Genomic DNA, 26,366 nt, shown 5'->3' with positions numbered 1-26,366 from the left:
TTATTCAACATCAATGGATCCACAACCATGGTCGCAAGTCCACATCAGTAGATTACTCAACATCAACGGATCCACAACCACGGTCGCAGGTCCACATCAGTAGATTACTCAACATCAATGGATCCCCAACCATGGTCGCCAGTCCACATCATCAGATTACTCAACAGCAACGGATCCCCAACCATGGTCGCCAGTCCACATCAGTTGATTACTCAACATCAATGGATCCACAACCACGGTCGCCAGTCCACGTCAATAGATTACTCAACATCAACAGATCCCCAACCATGGTCGCCAGTCCACATTAGTAGATTACTCAACATCAATGGATTCACAACCATGGTCGCCAGTCCACATAAGTAGATCACTCAACATCAACGGATCCCCAACCATGGTCGCCAGTCCACATCAGTAAATTACTCAACATCAATGGATCCACAACCACATTTGCCAGTCCACATCAGTAGATTACTCAACATCATTGGATCCACAACCACGGTCACCAGTCCACATCAGTAGATTACTCAACATCAACGGATCCACAACCATGGTCGCCAGTTCACATCAGCAGATTACTCAACATCAACGGATCCCCCAGCTCCCCTCTCCCCTCCCCAAGGATTGTGCAAGGCACACGCGGTTCAACATTAACCTCCTAATGATGAAACTACTTAAATCCAGGATCACTGCTCACGTCCACTCATTTGTTCCTCTTTTCTCCTGCCTGTGGAACCAACTTCCACATCCTCTTAAATCTCATTCTTCCCTCCAGGTCTTCAATACAGGTGTTCACCACGATCTCAGATTGTCCCCAATACAAGCCATGATCTTTTCTTTCCTCGTCAACCTGCCCCCCCTCCCCTGACCCTACCCCCTACCCCAATCTCTTCTCCTTCTGAAGTTTTCCCTTCTTGGGGTTTCCTTCTGTATCCATATTATCCATGCCATCCATCCTCTCCTGCCCTCCACTCCTCCCCACACCCATTGTTTGTCCACATCTCCTTCTATCTTGGCCTTCAACACTGCCATTAGTTTTCTCCTCTTTCTCTCTTCTGTTCCTTTTGTCTTGTTACGTCCTGATCCATTTAATGTATGACCTCTTCCACGAGCGTCGGCTATCCAAAACAAATATAAATAATGAGTCTGAATTCGAGATTTTTGAGATATCCTGTTCACAGACAAACAGATGGGTGAAAACATCACGTCCTTCCACCTTCGGTGGCGGAGATAATGAAAATGACCAACCGGTGCTGAATCTGAGAGCATCATGTCATCGGTTTGCATTTCAGGCAGTCGTGAAAATGATCCAATGATCAGGCCAAAGGTGTTCAAGTTCCATATTATTAGTGGGGACCTGGACTTGGTCTTGAGTCACCTTATTCGCCTGAGTTCCTGAGGTCACTACTAATGATGAGTCATGTGGGTGCTACTGTGTGTGACCGCTGTCCATTCCGCAGTGAGTTCAATGTGAGCCTGAGGTTCCTCATACTCCTCTGGACACTCACTCAGCATCGAGTTCCTGCCTCTGGAGTTTTCTTTTCATCAATTCTATCCTTTCCGTGGAATCCTGAAAATCCATTAAATAACCCTCACAGTCCACAACAAAGATGCGGTGAAGTTCCTCCAAAGTTTTCTTTCCATTCCGAGTCACCAAAATGAGACAGGTAATGTGTGTGCCCAGGTATGATGTTATAATAAGCTATTATCTACTCCAGGAGGATTTTATTTCACGAACAAGAAGTAAAAGAGCAATTGGAGATTGCAGACCCTCACCAGCACTTCTTTTGAGTGGTGTATTTTTATAGGTTTTCAGGTAAATCCAACATGGATGCCAAACCATGTAACCAATGACATCATATGTCTGACCCTTTTGTTCCTCATGGATAGGCAATCATATGTGTAAAGTTTCACCTCGATCCATCCAGCCAATTCAGAGAACAAGATTTTTGAAGGTTAAAAAAACAAACAAAAAAACAATGAGTGCCTAATCACGTGACTGATGACATCATCAAAAAAAATTTTGGATCATTTTATTCCGAGATGGCCCTCAAAATTTTTCATTCTGATCAGATGTAGTGTTCTACATATGCAATTATGACGTCATAACGAAGGCACCTTTGACATCATAAAATGTCACACTCATTCCCCATGAGGAGTACTTGCTACATGCCAAGTTTCAATTTTTCCCTTGGTACAGGTTCAGAGATGGAGGTCTAAAGTTTTTCTGTTTTTCCAACATGGCTGCCATACCACATGACCTATGACGCCAGTAAAACATTCCTCATGAGTAGTCGCACCAAAGGTGAAAATTTGGTCTCAATCCGACAACAGGAAAGTCCTGTGCGGACAAACAAACAAAGAATAAGAAGACGTCGTGCAGAGCACGAGACTTGCAAGATCCAGAAAACAAATTTGATCTCAAAAATAATTGATGGTTGAATTCAATGACCAAATATGTAGCAACTCTTCAAATTTCAAGTCAATGGGATGAAAATTGAGGATGTTAGAAATACTACCTTAGTTGGTGACCTTGAGCCTATGTTGATCTTTTGACCTCAAAAAAACAATAGACTTCTTTCTTATGACAAACTCTACCATGTGGTGAAGTTTCCTGAGAATCGGTTGAAAATTGTGACCTGCACGCGATAAAAACAGACAGACAGACAGACAAAAATAAAAATGGCCCATTGGGCAAGGACTTGACGAAATTCATAAGTGATCATGACTACCATGAAAAACCGTAGATAGCACTTACCATGTTAAATAAAAATACCTGTCACCTCCGTAATCCGTAACGGATGTGACCAATTTTTAATCCACTCAAAGATACTCCCCTCTTACGTCCGTGTTTCAAATTTGAAAGGAATCCGTTAAGATTTGGCGGAGACATGAATTTTTGAAAATCAGCCCATGCTAAAAGATACGGATTTTCGCTATTTTCAGGAATTTTTCCTGACCTTGACCTTTGACCTTGACATGCCAAAAGTTATAGGGTTCTATTCTAGTGGCCAATAAGTCCATTGGTGAAGTTCCATGACATTCCGACTCGAAATGCGACCTGTAGAGCGAGACTACACACAAACAAACAAACAAACAAACTGAACCGACCAACATACTTGACAAAATCGACTGAACAACATATTTGAAAAATCTTCGATTTTGCAAGTAACAAACAAACGGACTCAAAGGCAATCCCCTCTTCTTCAGCGAGGGTAAATATAATGTTTGTGAGATGTGGGTTGCCAAGACCCTCAAAGAGATTGCCATTTTGTCTCCGGAATGGTGGCGTGTTTTCATTCGAGTCGAAGCAAACATTGACTCGTGGAGTTGAAGAACCCATCATGTATTGAATACTGTTCTCCATTTTAAATTACCAGTTCACTTTGAAACTGATTCTGTACCATGACCAATATGGTTGACAGTTTACACCACGATTGGTCAGCCACGTGGTTATTGCGTATTGCTCCATTGTGTGTCAGAACACCTGCAAAGTGCAACCTCTCAGTCCAAACAGAATGTTATCACGGACGTACCTGGATGAGGGTGTCGTTTTACGCAACCCTTGATTATGATGAACCAGGTTATTTCATCAGTAAAACTACAACGGCACTCGGTAGAGCATGTACCTCCACCAGGTTGAACAGGTTACGTTTTGTATTCCACTGATGGTCTCAATCTGGATCCACACACCAAAACCAAAATCTAATTGGTGAGATGTCCTGCCCCAAATGTATCGTTTTTGGCCCCATCTCTCATTGGTGAAGAATCACTTTTTTAAAAAAAGGAAATAATTCTCGTATCTGGATCCGTATTCGGATCTTCGCCAAAATCGAAAATCTTCGTCCTTGTCATACACCCAACCTGTCCACCAAGTATCGTCTGAATCGGACCTCAACGTTTTGAGATATCCTGTTCACAGACACACAGACAGGGGTGAAAACATAACCTCCGTCCACCTTCGGTGGCAGAGATAATTGCTTTGATTCCATAAAATCCCCATGTTTGCTCTTTAACACCCCCCCACCCCCTCCACTAATTTATTTAATATTCCAGGTGGTCGTGCCACACCTGAGAGGAACCAGGCAGACCATTAGGTTGGTTGGGCTGCACCACTGTGTCAGGTCAGGGCAGGTATGGGAGCATGCGCCAGAGCATCCCGTCGCTGCATCCACTTTCTGCCGGTACTCCAGGAGCCTCCATCTGGCCATCCCCCCGGCAAATGACTGGCCTATCCCCATCTCCTTAAGATGCTGATCAACCTGCTGCAACCACGAGGAATCTGAGTGAGCAGGAAAAGCATCAGGAAAACGAGCCACATGTCCATACAGCTGAAGCTGACTTTGATGGACAATGCAGGAAAGAAATCTCATTTGAGTCTCTCTCAGCAACCATTCCTTGGACACGAAGTCTGACCAGCGACAGCCAAGGATTATCCGAAGAGACCTGGAACCAAAGGAATTTAGTCTCCGTCTCAGATCCCTGTTCAGAGTCCAAGTCTCATATCCATAGAACAAGACTGGAAGCACCAAGGACCTGAAGACTTGGACTTCCATCCTCCCACTGAGGTACCGGCAGCGCCACACCCCATGATCCAGTGAATCCATGACTCCCCACGCCTGACACAGATGTCTGATGATCTCTGGCTCACAGCCAGCAGAGACATGAATATCACTGCCAAGGTGAGTGAATCTCTCTGTGACCTCAACATTCTCACGACAAACAGGTACAGACAGGAGAGCAGCATCCAAGATGTCATTGAAAGCCTGGATCTTAGTTTTGACCCAGGAAACTCGGAATCCCAGTGGCTCTGCTTCCTCATTCAGCACCTCGAGGACCCCCAAAAGGATATCCGAGTCTCCGCAAAGTTGACTGCATCATCTGCGAAATCAAGGTCAGAGATCTTGACATTCCCAAACGATGCACCACAGCTTGATCTCTCCGACATCCTCCCTAGAATCCAGTCCATACAAGTGCTGATAAGCGTGGGGGCCAGTCCGCACCCCTCACGAACTCCAGTAACAACTGTAAATAAGTCAGAGATGGCATCATCACATCTCACAGCACTCTCAGTACCAGAGTAGAGTTCATACATCAGATTGATCAGTTTTGGTGGCACTCCACGAAGACCAAGAATCCTCCAGAGGGAATCCCGATTCACTGAATCAAACGCTTCACAGAGATCAACATCGGCTGCAAGCAGCCCCTGCCGAAACTCTCGTCTGCGTTCGGTGAGGACCCAAAGAGCAAGGATACAGTCAATCCTTGACCTCTTTGGTATAAAGACTGACTGCTCTGTGCTCTGGTGCTCAAGCAGATGGTGGTGAACTCAAACACAAATTATCCGAGCAAAGACCTTGCCTGGCACTGAGAGCAGCATCACCCCCACGGGAGTTGCTGCAGTCTTGGCCATCACCCTTCCCTTTCCAGAGAGGGAAAACAAGGTCCCTTGTCCAGTCAGTTGGGATGATGCCTGTGTTCCAGGCAGAGCACACAACTGCATGCAACGACACGAGTACAGCATTTCCACATGCCTTGTGAAGTTGAGCATGGATGCCACAGATCCCTGGAGCTTTACCACACTTCAACCGGTTCACCGCAGCCTGTGTTTCCACAAACGAAGGTGGACCACATTTGATTGGAGGGTCAGTAATAGGCAAAGTAACACCCCTGATATCCAACTCGACAGCTGGTGGATCAGACTGGTACAACCACTCAAAGTAACCGACCCAGCGGGCCTTCACTTCGGACTCCTCTGTAAAGAGCCAAAATCCCTCTGCTCCAACTGCAGTACACCGAGGGATGGGCTTGGATGAACGTAATGCGTGAATTCCCCTGTGAGCAGGATGAGAATCACGACCACAGGTGATGCTCTACCCCCTCACAGATTCCCAGCACATAGGCCTCCTTGTCCACCGTTAGTGCACGTACAGTTTTACGCCTCAGCTTCCTGAACAGCTCAGCTCTGCCATTCAGCCTGGCCCTCTGATTCTGGTCAATGGTATCCAGTGTCCCTTGATAGACAAAATTCTTCTTCACCCTTCGGTGAGTTCCAAGACATCCACCGGCAACCTCAAGGATGGTGGTCTTGAAGGCACTCCACAACACTTCGGGATCCCCCAAAGCACCCAGACCACCCCCTCCCCCAAATCTCCAATCAGCCTGTTTGCAAACTCCTCAGCTACCCTCTAATCCTTCAGCTTGCCAACATCCAGCCTTTGCTGAGAAGGTACCATTCTCCTGGATTTAAGCTGCAACTTCAGAGTTACTACAACAAGCCTGTGGTCATTGTTGAGGAATTGAGCACTCCGGTAGACCCTGCAGTTCTGGATCATCCTCCAGTGACCATCAACGAGGACATGGTCAATCTCCTTTGCCACAACACCAGTGTTGGAACACCAAGTCGAGTGATGAGCCTGTGGGCGCTGAAAGCATGAACCAGCCACCTGAAGTCCATGACTTCTTACAAAGTCAAGGAACTTAGTGCGATTCTGGTTCACAGCTGCAGACCTATGGGGACCAACGCACGTCTCATAACCATCCCTATCAGTTCCAGTCGGTGCATAGAAATCCCCCAAGACGAGGAGAGTATCTCACCTGAGGCAATGATCAACTACAGTCTCGATCATTGCATAGAATGAGTCCTTCACGGTGAGATCACTCGCCTCAGTCGGAGCATAAATAGAGACCAGGGAAATAACACCCAATGAGTGTTGAATTCTTAGTCTCATAATATGTTCGTTGACCGGTGTTACCTCAATTATCATTGGAGTTAGCTTATTGGACACAGCTAGAGCAACTCCTTGGGCATGGTAACCATCAGAGCGACCAGACCAATAGTAGGTGTAACCACCCACCATTATCTCGCCACTATCCTCAGAACCTCAGAGAGTGCTGCAATCCCGATGTCCAAACGCTTGAGCTCAGATGATAACCGAGACAGGTGATCATCCTCTCTTTGGGATAGGAAATTGCAGGCACCCACCCGATGGGACCACCTCAAGTTAACCCGACAAGACCGCCGTCTGGTGGACGACACCTCAGCACCATCCCGACACACACTACCGCAATCTAACCCGGGAAGGTTACCCCGTGGTTTTCCTCCTCTCATCAAAGAGTGGAGATCCCGGAGGCGTTGCCCCAATCCCGTCATTCAGTGATCTGCCCTGTGAAGGGAAGCTGCACATGTGCTACTCCCACGGAGTGGGTTTTCAGGGGTTTTTTGTCCTTCTCGTGTGTTTTGCGGAATGAACGGTTTTACGGTGGCTGGAGTGCAAATCCTGCCACCAACATCTGAATAAGAAGCAACCCAACTGCAGAATAAGAATAAGACTGAAGACGTCCGCAGACACAGTTACGCACTAGATATGGATGGCCGTTGGCTCACAAGGAGCTCCTCTGCCTTTTGACAGGTTTTGTTGTTAATCCTGCTGGGTGTCCATATCATACACCCTCTTCACCAGGAAACCTGGTGGGGGAGACGGTTTAGTCGCCGACAACCCGACCATGGAACAGGTTAGTACAGGTATACATGGTACCTGTAGCAAGTCGCAGATCTATTATGACCTTACCTGACAGCTCTGTGTAAGCCCCATCAAACCATGCAGTTCCTCGAAGGCTCCAGGAGTGGGTTGAGTTGAACATTGGTCCAGGCTGTCCAATGATCTGTCTGGACCCATGCTCAACCCACTGGACACTTCCATCCCACCACACCCTGCAGCTCAACAAGCTGTGAAAGGTGCGAAATTGATGTTGGTCGTTGGGGACCGTGTTGTCTTGACCTGTCAGGTAAAGGAGGTGCTGAAGAATGAGAAATGTTCCCCCATTCCCTGCCCCCATCACCAACACCGTTCCATCCCTCTCTACCTCCTTCCCTTCCTTCCCTTCCTTCCAAGCCGTTTTCATTCTTTTACTTTTCTAGGGGTGTGCGATAGCTCGGTCACCGTTTAACTGTCTAGTCTGTGGTTTGATCCCCAGCAGGATAGATGGACGAAAAAATACACAAAATAAGCCTTTCCGTGCAGTGCAATGGGGTGCCGCATCTCGGAGCATGCCATCATTTGGATGAGGATATAAAGCCGGTTGTCACGTCTGCATTAAGTTGTGTATGTGCAAACAAATTCCCACAGTGTCTTTTGAAAAGAGCAGACCAATGTGGATTAGTACCCCAGCCAAATTCGCTGCTGTATTTAGTTGTATCATTGGCATTGATGTGTGTCGTACTCCTATGTGCGTTGGCTGACAGGATGCCTGAGTCTCCTGGAGGTACGCACACTCGCTTCTTAGCTGTCTCGCCTGGGTTAGAATCCCGACCCAGCTATGAACTTTCTTCCTGGTGTTTCGCAGGCAGGACGTGTTATCAACGTGTGTGCCGTCCCTCGGATGGGTGTTAAACTCGGCGTCCCATCTGTCAGCATTTGTCGGTGGACGTCAAAGATCCCACGGTGCCCCTCTTGAAGAGGGCGCAGGATATCGCTGGCACCCTGAACAAATTACAAATTCCCTCCTCAACCGACAGAGGGCACAGCACACCCTCAGCCAAGCAGCGTGTGTGACATATGAAAGAAGAAGAAAAAGATAGTCAACGGTGCAAGTGCTGTGGCTGTGGCGTGTGGATGTCACCACAGTCATGATGAACCAAATGGACTTCTGTGTCCAAAGTTCCCTTCCGCTCATCTCCTTCAAATGTGTCCGTTAAATTGCCGCCCTGCAGTCACATCGTATAACTAGAAGGGCACTCGGGAGAGCGCATACCTCCGCCACTTAATGCCTGATCCACGAGAACATATCGGGACCAATACACTACCGGTCTAAAGTTTTGGAACACCCCCATTTTCCCAGTTTTTACTGAAATTTAATCAGTATAATGTTTCAATGTACTCTGAAATTAAAGCAAAGAACAAATAAACAATTGCAGATAATCAAAAAAAGAAATCATGGAATCGTTTTGTTGAACAAAATTTAATCTAAAATTTTTGACTCATCAAAGTTGCCACCTTTTGCAGATATAACAGCCGAACATACTCGTGGCATTCTTTCTGCAATGGAAATCAAATATTGTTCGGAAAGTTCTTCCCAACACTGTAGCAGAAGTTCCCACAAATGTGTTGCACTTGTAGGTTCCTTTGCTTTCATCCTTCTGTCCAGTTCATCCCAAACCAGCTCGATGGGGTTTAAGTCTGGAGACTGTGCTGGCCATTCCATGATTTGAAGCCTACCGTCTTGTTCTTTTCTTCTAAGGTAGTTCTGACATAGCCTGGAGGTATGTTTTGGGTCGTTATCTTGCTGTAGGATGAACCCCTGACCAACTCGGTGTAGACCAGAGGGTATTGCATGGCGCTGCAAAATGCTGTGGTCGCCCTTTTGGTTCAGGGTGCCAGTCACTCTGTGCAAGTCGCCGACTCTGGATCCAGAAAAAGAACCCCAGATCATCACACTTCCTCCTCCATGTTTGGCAGTTGGTGTCACACACTGAGGAACCATCCTTTCTCCTACTCGACGGCGTACAAAAACCCTGCTTGATGAACAGAAGATTTCAAATTTTGATTCATCGGTCCATTAGACCTTCTTCCAGTTTTCAGTGGTCCACTGGCGGTGCTTCATGGCCCAGGCAAGCCTCTTTTTCTTATTTTGCCATCTTAGCAATGACTTTCTTATTGCCACTCGACCTGTCAAACCTGCAGCTCGAAATCTTCTCTTCAAAGTTGAAACTGAGACTTCCTTACTTTGATCAGTGTTAAGCTGTGCTTGAAGCTGCTGTCCTGGGAGCCGCCTAGTACGCAAGCTCTTGACTCTCAGAAACTTGTATTCTGATTGGGTTGTGGCTTTGGGTCTGCCAGACCTCTTCCAGTCAGAGTTTCCAAGTGCCTTTTGATGGTGTAGGAAACTGTACTCACTGACACCTTGGCTTGCTTTGCAATTTCTACAAAGAAAGACCGACACTTTAAAGGGTTATAATGGTCTGTCTTCCTTTGGTAATTGTCTTTTTCTCACCATTATGATAGCAATATACTACTTCCTGCAGTGCAATATTGTCCAAATAATGCTTCAGAGGATGCAGCAACACAGTTTGTTCCAACACTGCTTTTATACAGACAGAGGGTTTGTAACTAATCAACAAAAGTTGGGACACCTGTCGTAATTGTTTGCATCAACTTTCAAGGCTTAATTTACTTCCATTGCTGCAGAACAGCTGCAGTTGCGAACCTATTACTTGTTCCCTGAAAAGGGCCTTTACAACTCTGAAATTTGCATTATTTTTCAGTTTTTGGTAACCTAAACTTTCTTTTTAACCTCTGACAGTTTACCGCTGACCTTTGTACCATTTCGGGTTATTCAGTGGATTTGAACTGCTTAAATTTCAGTAAAAACTGGAAAAATAGGAGTGTTCTAAAACTTTTTACCAGTGGTGCACATGCTTGTAATACTGTTGTGGGCCGGGGTTCGGTGGCGATAAACGACCACGAGGTGGAGCAGTGGAGTCGTCTCCCACCGAACACCCGGAATTTAGGTCGTGACTCTCGGACAACTCCGAAAGGTCAGGGTTCACTTCGAGGACCATGGTCGCCAATATTCCGACAGCTTGAGGTAGGGTCCACTTGTCTAATTCCAATTTACCGAAGTACTCACGCCGTCCAACTACCGGGGAAACCACACCCTCGGCCGACTTTTCCAAATCGAGTCGCTATCACTGACTCGGATCCGGCGTAACCGAGCGGAAGTTACCAAAGCCGCGCCGACCCAAATGAACAATTTCCGGCACGAACGTCCTTACTATTTCTCAATACACATCTTGCTAGGTCAATGGGAGAAAGCACAGAAAACGAGCTGGTTCATTTAACATGTAATGGGTTTATTACAAATAATAATCGGGAAGGGAGACAGAGCAGAGTTATCAACAATGAAGAAATGTAATGTACAATGAACAAGGCACTTAACGATTCTACTTACAGACAGGGCCCACGGACACACACACACACACAGACACACACACACACACACACACACACACACACACACACACACACACACACACACACGAAACTGGACCCCGTGGGTCTTTAGTCGGTAGAGCTGGGCCGGGGTACCTGTCCCGCCTCGTGCGGTCACACGACCCGAACCACCACGATGGGACTCAAACCCACGACCTTGGTGTTGTCAACACCAAGACTGCAGACCGCTCAACCATAACTACAGACCATGGCGCAATCGCCACCAAGACTGCAGACTGCTCAACCATGACCACAGACCGTGCCGCAATCGCCACCAAGACCCTGTCTGCCGTCCTCTCATTTCTTTTTCTCTCTTGAGGTGGGAGGGGTTTCTTTTATCACCCCTTACTTCCTGATTGGACGAGGGGTTGTCCGATGACTCGTGGTCAGCCTCCCGATTGGCTGGGGCGCGCGTGTGGTGCTCGCCCTTCGCTCAGTGGCTGGAGGAAACGGTTCATGCCCTTCCTTGGGGCGGAGCCTCGATCCGAAGTGACGGAAGCTCCGCCCACACCTTCAGCCAAAAACACATGGGCAATGGCGACTGGGTCGAGTGTGGGACAGTGGCGTTGTTGTTGTTGTAGTTGTTGTAAAAACCTAACTAAAAATATCTCCGAGCGCATACACAAAATTCCCATTCGACATAGGGGATGGATTCTAACTATAAACACGTACTTATCGAAATAACTGAACTACGGGGACTCTGGCTGTTTGTGTGCACAAGGTTTCCAAATCCGTAACAATATCATGCTATACAGTACTATATCATTTTGAGCCCCATCTCTCAATGGTGAAGACTCACTTTATAAATTAAATAATTCTCGTATCCAGATCCGGATTTGGATCTTCACCAAAATGAAATCAATTCATCCTTGCCACACACCCAACCTGTCCACCAAGTTTCGTCCGAATCCGTCCACAACTTTTTGAGATATCGTGCACACAAACAAACAAACAAACAAACAAACAAACAGAAAGGGGTGAAAACATAACCTTCACCTTCGGTAGTGGAGGTAATTAATTAAATGATTACCTGGTATTCCAACATAACAGATTATTCAACTTACATTTCCCTTTTATCTTCCTCAAGATGACTACATGGATTGAGTGAGCACTTAATATCATGATGCACTCGCTGTGTGTGTGTGTGTGTGTGTGTGTGTGTGTGTGTGTGTGTGTGTGTGTGTTTGTGTGTGCGCGCACGCGTTTGTACATGTGCGTGTGCGTACATGCATGGACTGAAGATCTCATTCAGGGGGTATGGGAGTGCCAAGCTTCACATTCGATATTTCTCGTGTTTGTGCAGGTATAGTTTCACAAAACCCACCTCGGCATTGCGTTTTTGCATGTTCACTTGTCCATCTGTTGCAGCATTGCTGTAAAAAAGCAGTTTCCCAGGTGAATTCCACATCATGTAAAACATTACTTCAAAGGATGGAGGTCCTCAATGCCAGACAGGAAATCCGGGCCGTATCCCTGGACATATCACTTGCTTCTGACACAGTCTGGCACCCTGCACTACTCTCCAAACTCTCTTCCCATGGCATCCAATACCATCTCCACTCATGGCTCGCAGACTTCCTCTCCTGTCGCAGTCAACATGTGGCCCTCAATGGAGTTCTTTCATCCCCTCTTCCTGTGCAGGCTGGAGTTCCTCAAGGTAGCGTTCTGGGCCCTGTTCTTTTTCTGGTTTTCATCAATGATCTCTCCGACTCTCTGGAAAATCCTCTGTATCTCTTTGCTGATGACTCCACCCTCTGCCGTACCATCTGTCATCCCTCAGACCGGCAAGCAGCAGCTTCTTCGCTCACTGCAGATCTGGATAAAATCACAAACTGGTCCAACACGTGGAACATGTCTTTCAATCCAGACACATCTCACACTCTCACTATGTCTCTTCGAAAGGACCGTTTAGAAACCCCCCCCATCCACTTTGTCAACAATCCTCTGGAAGAAGTCTTTTCTTTCAAGCTTCTGGGTCTCACTAACTGCCATGACCTTTCCTGGGAAAGTCACATTTCCAACCTCGCCTCCAAAGCCAGTCGCCGACTGGGAATCCTCCGTCGTGCAAAGTCCTTCCTCGGCCCTCTTGAGCTCCTGACCACTTACAAAGCTTTTGTCCGTAGCCTGATGGAGTACTGCTCTCCCCTCTGGGCTGGTGCTCCTGCCTCCCACCTTTCTCGGCTTCACGCTGTCAAAACCAGGGCATTTAGGATCATCGGCATCTCCCGCAATGAAGCTGAGTCTTTGGACCTCTCACTCAATCACCGCAGGTTGGTCGGTGGTCTTTCTGTCTTCTACCGTCTCTTCTCCAGCCTTGCCCCCCCTGCTCTCTCTGCGATTTGTCCCCACCACATTTCCACAGGGCGCTCAAGGTCCGCCAACAACCCCCTTCTGGTAAAACTACCAAAATCACGAATCACTGCTCACCTTCACTCTTTCATTCCTCTTTTTTCACGCCTTTGGAATAAACTCCCTCACTCTATTCTTTCCCATTCTTCCCTCCAGGCTTTCAAAACAGCTGTTCACCACCACCTCTTATCATCCCCCATCCAAATCCTCGATCTTTTCTACCCCCGATAATCCACCCAAGCCCACTTCCTTCAATTCCCCTGCTTTCCTTCCTGAAAGTCCCTGTAATGTCCATCTTCTCTTCCCCATGTTCCCCGTCCCATCCCTCTCCCTTCCACAGATCTCCTAATGTGTCTGTTCCCCACTGTTTTGTCCCTCCCACTCCCGCCCCTCTTGTCTCATGCCCCCTTGCTGTGCGTTGTATGTCAGCTCTCACATGAGCCTCGACAAGGTATACAAAAAAAAAAAAAACATCCTCAACCCCTTCCCAAAGCCTCAACCCTCCCCCCCCACTCTCCAAACTCTGTGCCTTCTCTTTTCCCCAAATCTGTCCTCCCCTCCCCCTTTCTTTTTCAACTCCCTTACTCCCATTGCCCACAAGTCCTCAAGCCCCCTCCCCCCCTCAAAACTGCATTTCCTACCCACCCCCCCACCAACACCCAAAGCCTCAACCATTGTCATTGCATCAAGAAATTTATATTACAATTCATCGATCTGTGCCAAACGAAACTTATTCCATGCAACCATCCAATGTAATCGTTTATTTATATGTATTTACTAATGCTTATCTACAAATACCACAACATCTTGCTTTTAACTGACAAATGTACATAAACTCAGAAGTCCTCTTCGACACAAAAATTAGGCACAAAAAGCCTCCCTTTCTTTGGGCAGCGTAGAACCAACAGACTGCTCCCGAAAATCTGCGATAATAAGCGGAGGTTGTGTGGCTGTAGCTATGTCGTCAATATTCACTCATTGATTGGTCGTGGCATGAACCAATTGGGTGTGCCCATTTTTCCCTTCACGCGTCAATTCGGCGTGACATCGACCCATGAGGTGTGACCATTTTTCCCAGCATTGTTATTCATGTCTATTGTTATCGGATCTATCCACGTCAACAAACAACAGTTTGTCTTTGTGGTGTGGCAAATCCCACACATTCCTCACCTCGTGTTTCCTCACCACTTACAACGGTTATTGCAATATTGGTGATTTTTTTATCAGGTCAGGCCAGATTAGATCTGTGACTTCCTGTACTAACCATGTAAACCTGTAATAACCTGTGTCACTGTCGGGTTGTCGGCGATGAAACCGTCTCCGCCATCAGGTTTCCTGGTGAGGAGGGTGTATGATATAGACACCCAACAGGATTAAAAACAAAACCTGTCAAAAGGTGCATCCATATCTGGTGCCCAACTGTGTCTGCAGGTGTCCTCCTGCTGTTGGGTACCTCTTTCTTGGAGGTTGGTCACAGGATTTGTACTTTGGCCACCATAAAACACTTCATTTCACAAAACCCACAAATGCAAAGAAATCTGAAAATCCACTCCGTGGGAGTACCTCCTGTGCTGCTGGCCTTTGCAGGGCAGCTCACCAGATAATGGGATGGATTGGGGCAAAGCCTTCAGGGCCCCCATTCCTTGATAAGAGGAAAAGCACAGGGTAAACTTCCTTGGTCAGATCGTGGTGGTGTGTGGTGGAGTGGTGCTGAGGTGTCATCCACCAGACGGCGGTCTGCTTGGATTAACCTGAGGCCATCCCTTCGGGTGGGTGCCTGGAATGTCCTATCCCAAAGAGAGGATGATCAGCTGTCTCTGTTATCATCTGAGCTCAAGCGTTTGAACATCGGTATTGCAGCACTCTGAGGTTCGGAGACCGGATTGCGGCGAGATCATGGTGGGTGGTTACACCAACTATTGGTCTGGTCGCTCTGATGGTTATCATGTCAATGCAGTTGCTGTTGCTGTATCCAATAAGCTGACTTTAATGATAATTGAGGTAACTTCAGTCAACGAGCGTATTATGAGACGAAGGATTTGTCACTCCTTGGGTGTCATTTCCCTTGTATCTGTATATTCTCTGACTGAGGCGAGTGATCTCACCATGAAGAACGCATTCTATGCCATGCTCGAGTCTGTGGTTGATCATTACCCCACGTGAGATACTCTTCTCGTCTTGAGGGATGTCAATGTATCGACTGGCATGGAAAGGGATGGATATGAGATGTGTGTTGGTCCCCATGGTTCTGGAACTGTGGACCTGAATAGCACTAAGTTCCTTGACTTTGTAAGAAGTGATGGACTTAGGGTGGCCGGTTCATGGTTTCAGCGCCCACAAGCTCATCGCTGCTCTTGGTATTCCAACGCTGGCGGTGTGGCAAAAGAGATTGACCATGTGCTCATTGATGGCCGCTGGAGGATGATCAAGAACTGCTGGGTCAACCGGAGTGCTCAGTTCCTCAATACCGACCACCAGCTTGTTGTGGCTACTCTGAAGTTGCTTCTTAAAACAAGGATAATGGTACCATTGCAGCATCGGCTGGATGTTGACAAGCTCAAGGAGGAGATTGCGAATAGGCTGAGTGGGGATTTGGGGGGTATGGGTGCTTTGGAAAATCTTGAAGTGTTGTGGAGTGCCTTCAAGACCACCATCCTGATGTTGCCGATGGATGTCTTGGAACTCAGCGTAGGGTGAAAAAGAATTTTGTCTTTCAAGGGACACTGGGTACCATTGAATCGTCACATGGCCAGGCTTCATGGCAGAGCTGAGCTGTTCAGGGAGCTGAGGCGTAAAACTGTACGTGCGCTGAGGACGGACAAGGAGGCCTATGTGCGAGGAATCTGTGAGTGGGTAGAGCATCACCTGTGGTCAAGTGGTTTTCGTTCTGCTTACAGGGGAATTCGCTCATTACGTTCATCCAAGCCCATCCCTCGGTGTACTGAAGTTTGAGCGGAGGGTGGTTGGTTCTTGACAGAGGAGTCCAAAGTGAAGGCCCGCTGGGCCGGGTACTTTGAGCGGTTGTACCAGGCTGATCCAGCAGTTGTTGAGTTGGATGTCAGGGGTGTTGCAATCCCTATTGCTGACCTATTGTTTGTGGAAACACGGGCTGCGGTGAACCAGTTGAAATGGAGTGAAACTCCAGGGATCTGTGGCATCCATGCTGAACTTCTCAAGGCTGGTGGAAATGCTCTACTCATGGCATTGCATGCAGTTCTGTGCTCTGCCTGGAACACAGGCATCATTAGAACGAACTGGACAAGGGATGTTGTTGTCCCTCTCTGGAAAGGGAAGGGTGATTGCCAAGACTGCAACAACGACTGAGGGGTGACACTGTTCTCAGTGCTGGGCAAGGTCTTTGCTTGGATAATTAGTGAAAGGGTTCACCACCATCTGCTTGAACACCAGCCTCCAGAGCAGTCAGGCTTTACACCAAATAGGTCAACGATTGACCGTGTCCTTGCTCTTCGGGTCTTCACCGAACGCAGACGAGAGTTTTGGCAGGGGCTGCTTGCAGCATATGTTGATCTCTGTAAAGCGTTCGATTCAGTGAATCGGGATGTCCTCTGGAGGATTCTTGGTCTTCGAGGGGTGCCACCAAAACTGATCGATCTGATGTCTGAACTGCACTCTGGGACTGAGAGTGCTGTGAGGTGTGGTGATACCATCTCCGACATATTTCCTGTTGTTGCTGGATTCTGTTTGGGGTGTGTACTGGCCCCCACACTTTTCAGCACTTGTATGGACTGGATTCTGAGGAGCATGTGGGAGAGATCAAGCTGCCGTGCATTGTTTGGGAATCTCAAGATCTCTGACCTTGATATCGCAGATGATGCAGTCATCTTTGCGGAGACTCTAGATATCCTTTTGGGGGCCCTCGAGTTGCTGATTGAGGAGTCGGAGCCGCTGGGATTATGGGTTTCCTGGGTCAAAACTGAGATCCAGGCTTTCAATGACATCTTGGATGCTGCTATCTTGTCTGTACCTGTTTGTGGTGAGGATGTTGAGGTCGTGGAATGATTCACTTACCTTGGCAGTGATATTCATGTCTCTGCTGGGTGTGAGCTGGAGATCAATCGACGTCTGGGTCGGGCCTGGGGGAGTCATGGATTCACTGATTCGCGGGGTGTGGTGCTGCTGGTACCTGTGCAGGAGGATGAAAGTTTGAGTCTTCAGGTCCTTGGTGCTTCCAGCCTTGCTCTATGCATGTGAGACTTGGACTCTGACCAGGGATCTGAGATGGAGACTTAATTCCTTTGGTACCAGGTCTCTTTGGAAAATCCTTGGCTATCGCTGGTCGGGCTTTGTGTCCAACGAGCAGTTGCTGAGAGACTCAAATGAGATTTGTAACCTGCATAGTCCATGAGCATCACCTGCAGCTGTATCTTTAAAAATTGGCAAATATTATAAAGTGCATTTCCAAGACTGTGCGACAGCACATTGCCCACCACAGGTGGGTCGACTGACATACTCCCGCCCAGAGGGTGGGGATACCCGCCCGCAAAATGAAACTGGGGTTCCGTCCATGAAGTAAATACATGCCTCCTGCTTCATGTGCATACACTGTATAATGTGTCGTGGTGATATAGCTCAGATAGATTCCAATTGCACTTTCCCGCAGGCTGACACCAGAGGTCTGAAGCCTAAGGGTTGAAGCCTGATGACTATATGTACTGTGGTGTACAGAAACAAAATGGTGGATGTATGATTTTTTTTTCTGGTTATAACTGTGGTGGAGTCATGCCAGCTGACCATCCAATGGGTTTTTTGACGCGAAGGCTTCAGATGCAGAATGCTTAATTAGGTTTTTAATGTATTAGGATTATGCGACATCGCTGTGTGGTGCAGAGATAGTGGACACATTGACCGGCATCGTCCACTAATGCACCGTAAAGCCACGACCTTTAGTCTGAAGCATTGCAAAAGTGGATCAGATGTCCCCCAGTCGGCCTCAAATTTAATTTAGTTCTCGAGAATAATGTGTGGGGTTCTGGACACCACACTTGAGGGAGGACAGCTGTTATACTGAGGGTTCGGCATAGACAGTGCAGGGTGGACTGAAAGTCGCTTTACGCCGGCTAAATTGCTGGCACCTCCCTCCCTCCCTTCCCTTCCACCTCCCATGAATTCAGTGGTGCTAAGAGATTGATGGAGTACATGCATTTTTAATAACTGATTCATTATTGTTAGTGTTTGGCAATAAAACTGTCCATTAAAAGAGTTTAACAACGAACGCTTTATCGGGGAGGGGTAAAGCGACTTTCAGTCCACTCTGGAAATTGATTCCTGGCTCAGGTGGACTCAGGTATGAGGAGTGGCTGACGGAGACATGACTTCATCGGAGGACCATTGGAAAGGACGAGCAAGTAGCTTGGACCCGCATGGGATTCCAAACAGGGTCGGGATGGAGGAGGCAAGAATGCAAATGGCGTCTTCTATTGTCAAACTGGCAGGCTGGGAGCAACATTTCGCATTTATTGCCACATCTGATGCAATTTAAATTCCCTAATGGCAGCGAGGTGCTCCCTTTGGGACTGTTTGTTCGATATCGGTAGCTTTTTGATACCTAGGGCCTGTCATGAAAAATTGTATTGGTGTCAAAGCCAGTGACCAATTACAAATTAATAGTAGGGTGTGATTAAGAAGATGTATGATGGAGATGTTTCAGATAATGAAGGGCATGGAGACAAAAATAAGTGCAGAAGGCTTTTTCAGCAGAATGATAGGACCTGAGGCCAGTTTGAGAGTAAAGAAGAGGAGACAGTGGTGAGGTGGAGTCCTTTCACTCAGAGAGGAGTTGATGCACAGAATGGTCTTCCTGAAAAGGTAGTGGCAGCAGAATAGAGGGGTATAGGGATATTGGCAGGACTTGTGGAGATTTTACGTGTGAATGGGTGATTGTGTCTGGCGTTTGTGTCGTGCGGGCATGGTGGGCCAAATGGCTTCCTCCGGCACCAAAGTTCCTTGTTATTCCTCGTTATTTATTAGAACATAAACAATAACAATGATATCAATCATTATTATCTAATGATGGTATTATTATTGCTGTCAATATCTTGTGTAATTACGATTGTTATTTTCATCCCAGCATGTGGGCAGGCATGTGCAGCAGGTTCATTGCTGGTGGCCACCCTGATTGAGTTGTATCGGAGGACCCGTCCCAGCATGCGGCAGAGTCTTGGTGGTACATCTCTAATGGCCTCGTCCATGCCTGGACTACTCCTCGCTCCTCAGTACCTACTGCTTGGTCTGGCAGATGCACTTTCTTCACCCACAGGTAAAAGAAAAAAAAACATCTCCAGTGATTATGGCCTACTTACACCCTCCACAACACGTACATCCTCAATGATACCCACAGTCCCATTACCCCCTTAATTTTTCCTACCAATACACCCATAAGCATTGAGACCGAGACTAAGCCATCACAGTCGTCTCATTCAGTCGGTCAACATGGACCAGTGGCTTTGGGAAGTTGTGCACATAACTGAGCTTGTGTTATTATTTCCATGCTTGTGGGAAACAGTGTTTAGCTTGTTCTCTGGCTTAACAAAGAATGAGTACACATCCTGTCTGTGAAGTGATTCACATGAATGTGAACCCAGTAATCCCTCACCATCACCCCCTTTACCCTCTTTCTTTCTATGGAGATACAAAGATTATGCAACATCCCGAGCCACTTTTGCAGTGCCCCCTGTGGGTTGGAAGAACAATTTTGAACTTGGCCAGGGTCCCGGCAATAGCTCTCCTACTTTTCATAAAGGACACCGTGGGATCTGAAGAGCTGCCACAGGAAAGTGATGGTGTCACGAGCTGTATGTGGGGGTGCACGATCCTGCATAAGTCAGGTCATACTGAGCTGGTTTTGGGTGACCTTTTGGGCTTGATCGTAATGGAACTTCTGGAGCACGTTCCGGTAGCACGCTCCGTTGATTGTCACCATCCTGCTGTTGTCATTCTCAAACCAGTAAGGCCCTAGCGTTCCCCATCTGGCATTTAAGACGCAGAAGAATGTGAAATTTCAGTTACCTGTCAGTGATCTGCTCAGGTGGTTCTGCCCCCAGAAAATGTTGTTGTGGTTGTTGGTGGCACCCTTCAAGTGTAAATGGGCTTCATCACTGAACCAGATCAGGTTGATCCAGTTTGGGTACCGCTGCATCCTGTCACTGAGCCAATAGCACATATCAAGTCTCCTCATGTCATCTTGAATCAGTTTATGCCTAGTGGAGATGATGTGTGGGAAAAGCTTCAGTACCTTAATGAAGACACGCCAGACTGATGTTGGTTGGATGCCTCGCTCCTGGGAGCGCCGGCGTTGGGACTTCTTTGGACTGTCCACTGCAGAATCTCTCACGGCGTTGACGTTGGCTTGGCTCTTGGTTACTGATGCTGGCCTGCCACTGTTGCCCTTGCTCTGGTTGTGCACTGCACCCTTGTGCTCAAAATGTTTCACAATACGTTGATTGGCACAATTTGTGGGTCCTTCACGTATTCTGAGGTCGTATTCTCGGCAGAACCTCCGGCGGGTGTCTTCATATGATTGTCTCATACCACCGAGCAACCACTTTTATCTTCTGCTTCACTGTCAATGGCATAGTTGAGCTACGGAGCTAGAAATTCCAGGGAACAAATATCACGATACCACCACCAAACCCTGAAAAGGAATACGGTGTCGGTCAAAAAAGAAAGAAATGGCAGGAAGTCAAAGTTGTACCAATTTTTTTGAAATACCCTGTATATCGTGTGTTTGTGTATTTGTTCGTCCCTCTTCATAAGGATGATTTAAGTTGGGCTTTCATGGCTAATATTTTAACAGGACTGTGTTCACTACGGTCTATTTTTGAGGATAAAAGAAACTCGAAAAGCATTTGCCATAAAAGAGTAATTACGTCATTTCTATTGGAATTGTAGACGGTGACTTACAAACTGAGCTTCAAGGTCAGTTTACAGAAGCGTTTAAAAAAAACAAAAAACAATAAACACAAAGTGCAGAGAGGTGAAATTCGCTGCACTTGATGTGCAGGATGTCTCATAAATCAAGAAGATATAAGCACACACGACGCTAGGCCGAGGCTTCAGACTTGGGCACCCTCACGAGGTTGTACCGTCAAAATGAAATGTCCCAGAGGATAAAGAATACAGGGTCACGTTTGTGCATGTTGTGTTTTAAAAGAACGTTTCTTGCGATGAAACATTTCTTCCATTTTAATAAAATATCTCCAACCCATCATTTTCATGGACTTTTATACTAGTTGGAGTAATATAGCCTAGTTATGCCTTTCGTACATGTTTAGTGTAAGAGTATAGAATCTGTGTGAAAACAACAGGTCACGTGTTGAGGAATGCATTCAGAGATGATAATTGTGTTCCCCTTCCCTTCCGTATGTGTGTAAGCCCCACTTTCCTCTCATTCTCAACCCCTTGAATCATTCCTTTGTTATCTGTCTCTCTATGTTTTCCTACGGCGAACTGTTGGCCCAGATCCGCAAGCAAGCACACCCCTTCTCAGGACAACCTGAGTACACCTCACAGTCACGCACCACGATAAAAAGTTTGCCATGGCTTGCCAGTAGCAGTGGGTGTGTCACGGCATGAGTTGTTTCACGTGGAGAGCCAATGAGCATGCGGTCATGGCATAAGTGTGATTGAAGGGATGGAGCGCTGGGAATATAGCATGACATTTTGGAGCTCGCAAGCAGTTGGGGTTGAAGCTCAAGAGAGTGAGAGTTGGGTGGCAGTCCAGTGGAAGCACGGGTTCAGAGTGGAGAGTCAGATCAGCTCTGGGCGTAGGACCGGACTGGCGACATGGTTCTTCAGCGCCGAGACGCTGTGCAGCCCCAGAGACGAAGAGGCTGGTCGCAGTTCATAGACCATCTCTTCCCACCCAAACTTTGATGTGATGATCAACCCATTTGAGCCACGGTGCACCCCACCCAGATATTGCATGGGGAGAAGGTTTTTCTTTGTGTCCTGTGTCCTCTATTTGTCTGAGTCTCTGTGATATAAAAGTGTAAGGGAACACGATAAGCCAAACAAGATGTCGTGGGCACTGGGGTTTTATAATGATTGTAGTGATTGTGCACTTATGAGATACATTATTTATCGCAATATGACTTTTTATGAATCACAGTGAGAGTTATTCTCATCTTTGGGATCATGTACAGGGTGTAGCGTTGGTTAGGAACGATTACATCATCGGCACCTCTCAACTTCTTTCTGTTGGTGCATCTGAATTTGGTGGCTCATGTTGACCATCCCATAATCATCAAGGAGGTGAAGGAAAAAATTCGATCTCAAGGTACCAAGATCAATGTCATTGGAATCGATATTGAGGCATCTCATGTGAAACGGACTCAGAAGTGGATGGATGTTGATGGCAATCAGGTTGAGTGTCCATTGTAATTTACAGTTTAAAGGTGAAATACGGGGGGGGGGGTGGGGAGGGGGTTCCTAAAAACATGCACAACCCATAGTTGTTTTTATAATTTTTTTTTATTTTGCACTGACACAACATGAAACTTATTCATAAGAATCTTTGCAATATGTAGAATAAAGTAACACACAAAAACGAAACGAGTGATTTCAGAAGACTGTTCACAATGCATGTTCTCAATGGCTGCCCTGCTTGCTGCAGCAGGCACAAATGGGTCCTCCTGGTGAAGTTTCCGATAACTTGGCTGCACTCCTGAACTGGAATAGCTTTGCTGTTGGTGACAATTGCACTGTTGAGGTCATCAATAGTCTGAGGTCTCCTCTGGTACACTTAATCGTTCACCTAACCCCAAAGATAGAAGTCAGGTGTGTTGAGGTCCAGAGAATGGGGCACCCATTCAGCATCTGTCCTTCCAGAGACGATTCGATCACTGAATTCCCGTTGCAGCCACTATGTCGATCTGTTGGAATTGTGAGGCGTGGCCCCAGGTTGCTGAAACCATTTCGCAGCCCTGACGATGTGGTGCTTCCTCACGAATGCAACTCAGAACTTCTGGATAACTTTCAAGTACCCCTCCGTGGTTATGGTTACTGATTTCCCTTCTTCATCTTGATACCAGAAAGGCCCAATGATGCCTGATTTCCTTATGGAAACCCATGTCGTGCATTTCTAGTTGTGCAACGGCCTTTCAAGAACCTCATCAGGAGAACTGTAACCCCAAAACACGTTTTTAGACTTAACGTGACCACTTAAAAGAAAGTGGGCCTCGTCAGAAAACCATACATTACTCAGAAAATTTAGATGTAATTTGAACATCTCGATGTAAATGAAGTTGGGAAAACTATGAGCTTAAGATTGTTACGTGCCAGCACACGGGGGGTGGTGCTGTGTTAACTAGGTATTGCTTAAGGCTAGTTTCTCCCAGGATGTGATTGCCCCTGTGACGTTTTCCTACATTTTTACATTTACAAGGCCAGCTATAAAAAAGAACCGCGTTCTTCCAACAACAACAACAACCGAGCCGAACGTTTATGAGCAGGCAAAAACCCTGCCTTCCCAGCTTCTGACCGGCAGGCCATGCCCCCGAGTGATGATTGGTCGGGTAATGGAAGAGGGAAGAGGGAGGAGGATAGAGGAGAGACAGTGGTCGGAACACAGAGGTCGCTCTCGCTTGCTTCTCGGCACGGTCAAGAAGGCTGCGCGATTCTCGTCATTCGTGTTGTGTGAATTTGCTCACGTGCTGGAGCAAGACGCTAGCCATTGTCTGTTCGGCTGGATCGCGAGGCTTGTGCGCTTTGGGAGGAGGAGAAGAGCAGTGTGTCTCAGCATTAACTCGGCAGTCTCCTGTTTTATGCTCGAGGAAGAAGGCAGCGCCATTTGTTGTGAGCGGACCTGGTGCTGTGAGAGGAGTGCTTGGCAATCTCAGTAGTGAGAAGAAATTCAATGGCGGTTTGTGGGCCCTGGCGTTGAAGGCTGTCCGTGTGAATTAACTCACGTACGTGACCACAGAGAGCGACTTCGCACCATTTTTGTACGTTTACCACGCAGTAGCTTCGAGGCTCGATGACTGTGAGGCTCCTGAAAGGTCGTCTCTGGATGTAAAGCTGAGTGCCGGCATAAAGGGAGGATTTTCTTTTATTTTTTTTGTCTTTCCCCTTGTCTGTGTTTGTCATTGAGTGGAGATGTCTCAAATTAGGATTGAGTTTTACCTCGTGTTTCATTTTCACCCTTGAGTTATAATTATAAATCTTTCATTTATGTTCATTTAACCATTATTTGTTCAATTTCCTTGTGCTCGTCTATTCGCTGTGGGTTCTAGAATAAACCCGTGTGTTTCTGTTCTGGTGAACGCCTCTGGTAAACGTCCCATGGTGGCCCCATCCGCTGTTTCCCGTCCCTTGTGCGCCATAATCTCCAAGGGTTTTGGCTGTTCACCTCCAAGGTTAATACCGTTCGGCCACCCGTCCACGTCAGTGTTAATCAGCCTGAACACAACAGTAATTTGGAGATGCTGTATTTCCCAAAATGAGATTTCACCTCCTTGTCATCATTGAATGATGTCGATGAGCTTTGCAATCATATTAATAATCATAAGAGTAATAATTTCACAAAATTGATGTTCAGATTGACCGGTTAGATTATTTATTTAACGATGCCGTGACTCGGAAGATCGGCACGAGAGAGTAGTTGTTATGATCATGATTACGAGTGTCAGTGCGTCCTTCCTTGCAGCTTCCTTCTTGGTGTTTGTCACGGTGCCGAGCAGTTATCGACGTGCCGCCACACAGCTGTCTGCTCTACTTGCCGCCATGGCAGCCTTTCTGGCCATCTTGCTTGTGCAGGGACTCAGCCTGATATCTGGAGGTCAGCCGGCAAGACTGGCCGAACGGACTAAATAAATAAACATAACTAATAGCTTTTGGTGGACGTTCCCGTTAATTTGGGAACTGCAGGTCAAACCGTATAAATGAAATGTCAATTTTTAATTTATTTTATTTTTGAGACACCATGACAGTCAGTCGCACATGCGGGCCTTGAATGCAAAAGGGGGGGGGTGGGGTGTCCTTTGGGGGCGTTTTATTATGGCTTTGCTCGTCGCATGTGAGAAGAAGTTTCTGGAAACATGACTGCCATGCTGCACACTGGTTATCCGAACACGTCTTGTTCCATGGTCGCCTATCTCACACATGCTGTCACGACATAGGCGCACCTGGCATGATGGCGCTGAGCAATTTTTCAGCGTTTTGTCATGTCACTCATGATCTTCAACAATAGCCAATCGGATTGATGGATCTGGGTCAATGCAGTTTTGGGGGATTTATTTTGTTTTTTGGTTGGACTGGTTTTTGCAGGGTGCGAAAGCATAACGAACAAAGACACAAACAAAACTTTCTTCTTTACATATTAGATGTGGGTGTTTGCAGAGAAATTGTTTGGAAATAACTCAAATTTGGGGGTTCTAAAACAGGGGGCATTACTTTGAAATACCTCTCGTATCTACCGGTATTGAACTGATTAACATTGCTGTTCATGGTGTGAGAGTCTGAGCTGCTTGTTGTGCCACACAGGTATCTTCTTTCCAGACAATATGAGTCAGGGCCACTTGGAAGGGTTTTATATCACGCTGGGTCTTGTCACCTTCACCAGCTCGCTGGCTTTTTGGTGCCACACAAACAGGTAATTACATTACGATCCTTCTTCCTTTTATTCTTTCATTTTTCAGTTTGCCATCATCCTGCCTGCATCTTATTTCTCAATTCCCTTCATTCCCTGTTACTTTGATCCCCATCATACAAACTGTCATCACACAGAGGAAATATCAGCCGCTTTGCCACAACGTATCTTCTGTATGTTTCAGGTTGGATCTCCGGTTCGCTCCGATGAGTGCTGATCCATTAGAAGCCGTGATGGACACAGGGAGATGGAGGAAGGCATTCCGCCTGTATGGCAGCCTCTCTGACTGCTCTGGACTTACAACTTCCATGGACACCACATAGTGATGACTGGCTGTAGATGGTCAGGGACACACATTTCCATTAATGATGCAAGTGGAGAGATCTGCTGGTGTACAATCAGAATAAAGTGAAGCATGTTGAGAA

At 46.9% G+C, this 26,366-nt stretch overlaps 1 protein-coding gene across 2 annotated transcripts in view; it reads left to right on the top strand.

Moving 5' to 3' along the window:
- Positions 1–26,366, top strand: part of SLC15A5 (solute carrier family 15 member 5) — a 115,515-nt gene extending 89,149 nt beyond the window's left edge. For both annotated transcript variants that reach the window (XM_085886875.1, XM_085886874.1), the window contains exons 6-9: positions 19,426–19,614; positions 25,000–25,131; positions 25,836–25,944; positions 26,126–26,366. In XM_085886875.1, the coding sequence (XP_085743001.1) occupies positions 19,426–19,614; positions 25,000–25,131; positions 25,836–25,944; positions 26,126–26,264 (569 nt within the window). In that variant the 3' untranslated portion in view covers positions 26,265–26,366. The remainder of the gene's footprint in view (positions 1–19,425; positions 19,615–24,999; positions 25,132–25,835; positions 25,945–26,125) is intronic.

Source organism: Eptatretus burgeri, chromosome 6 (assembly GCF_056783735.1).
Source record: "Eptatretus burgeri isolate ZD-2024b chromosome 6, Ebu_testis_v1, whole genome shotgun sequence".
Lineage (NCBI taxonomy): Eukaryota > Metazoa > Chordata > Myxini > Myxiniformes > Myxinidae > Eptatretus > Eptatretus burgeri.
Note: the sequence above shows the minus strand (reverse complement) of the source record. Positions and strands in the feature narration are given on the sequence as shown.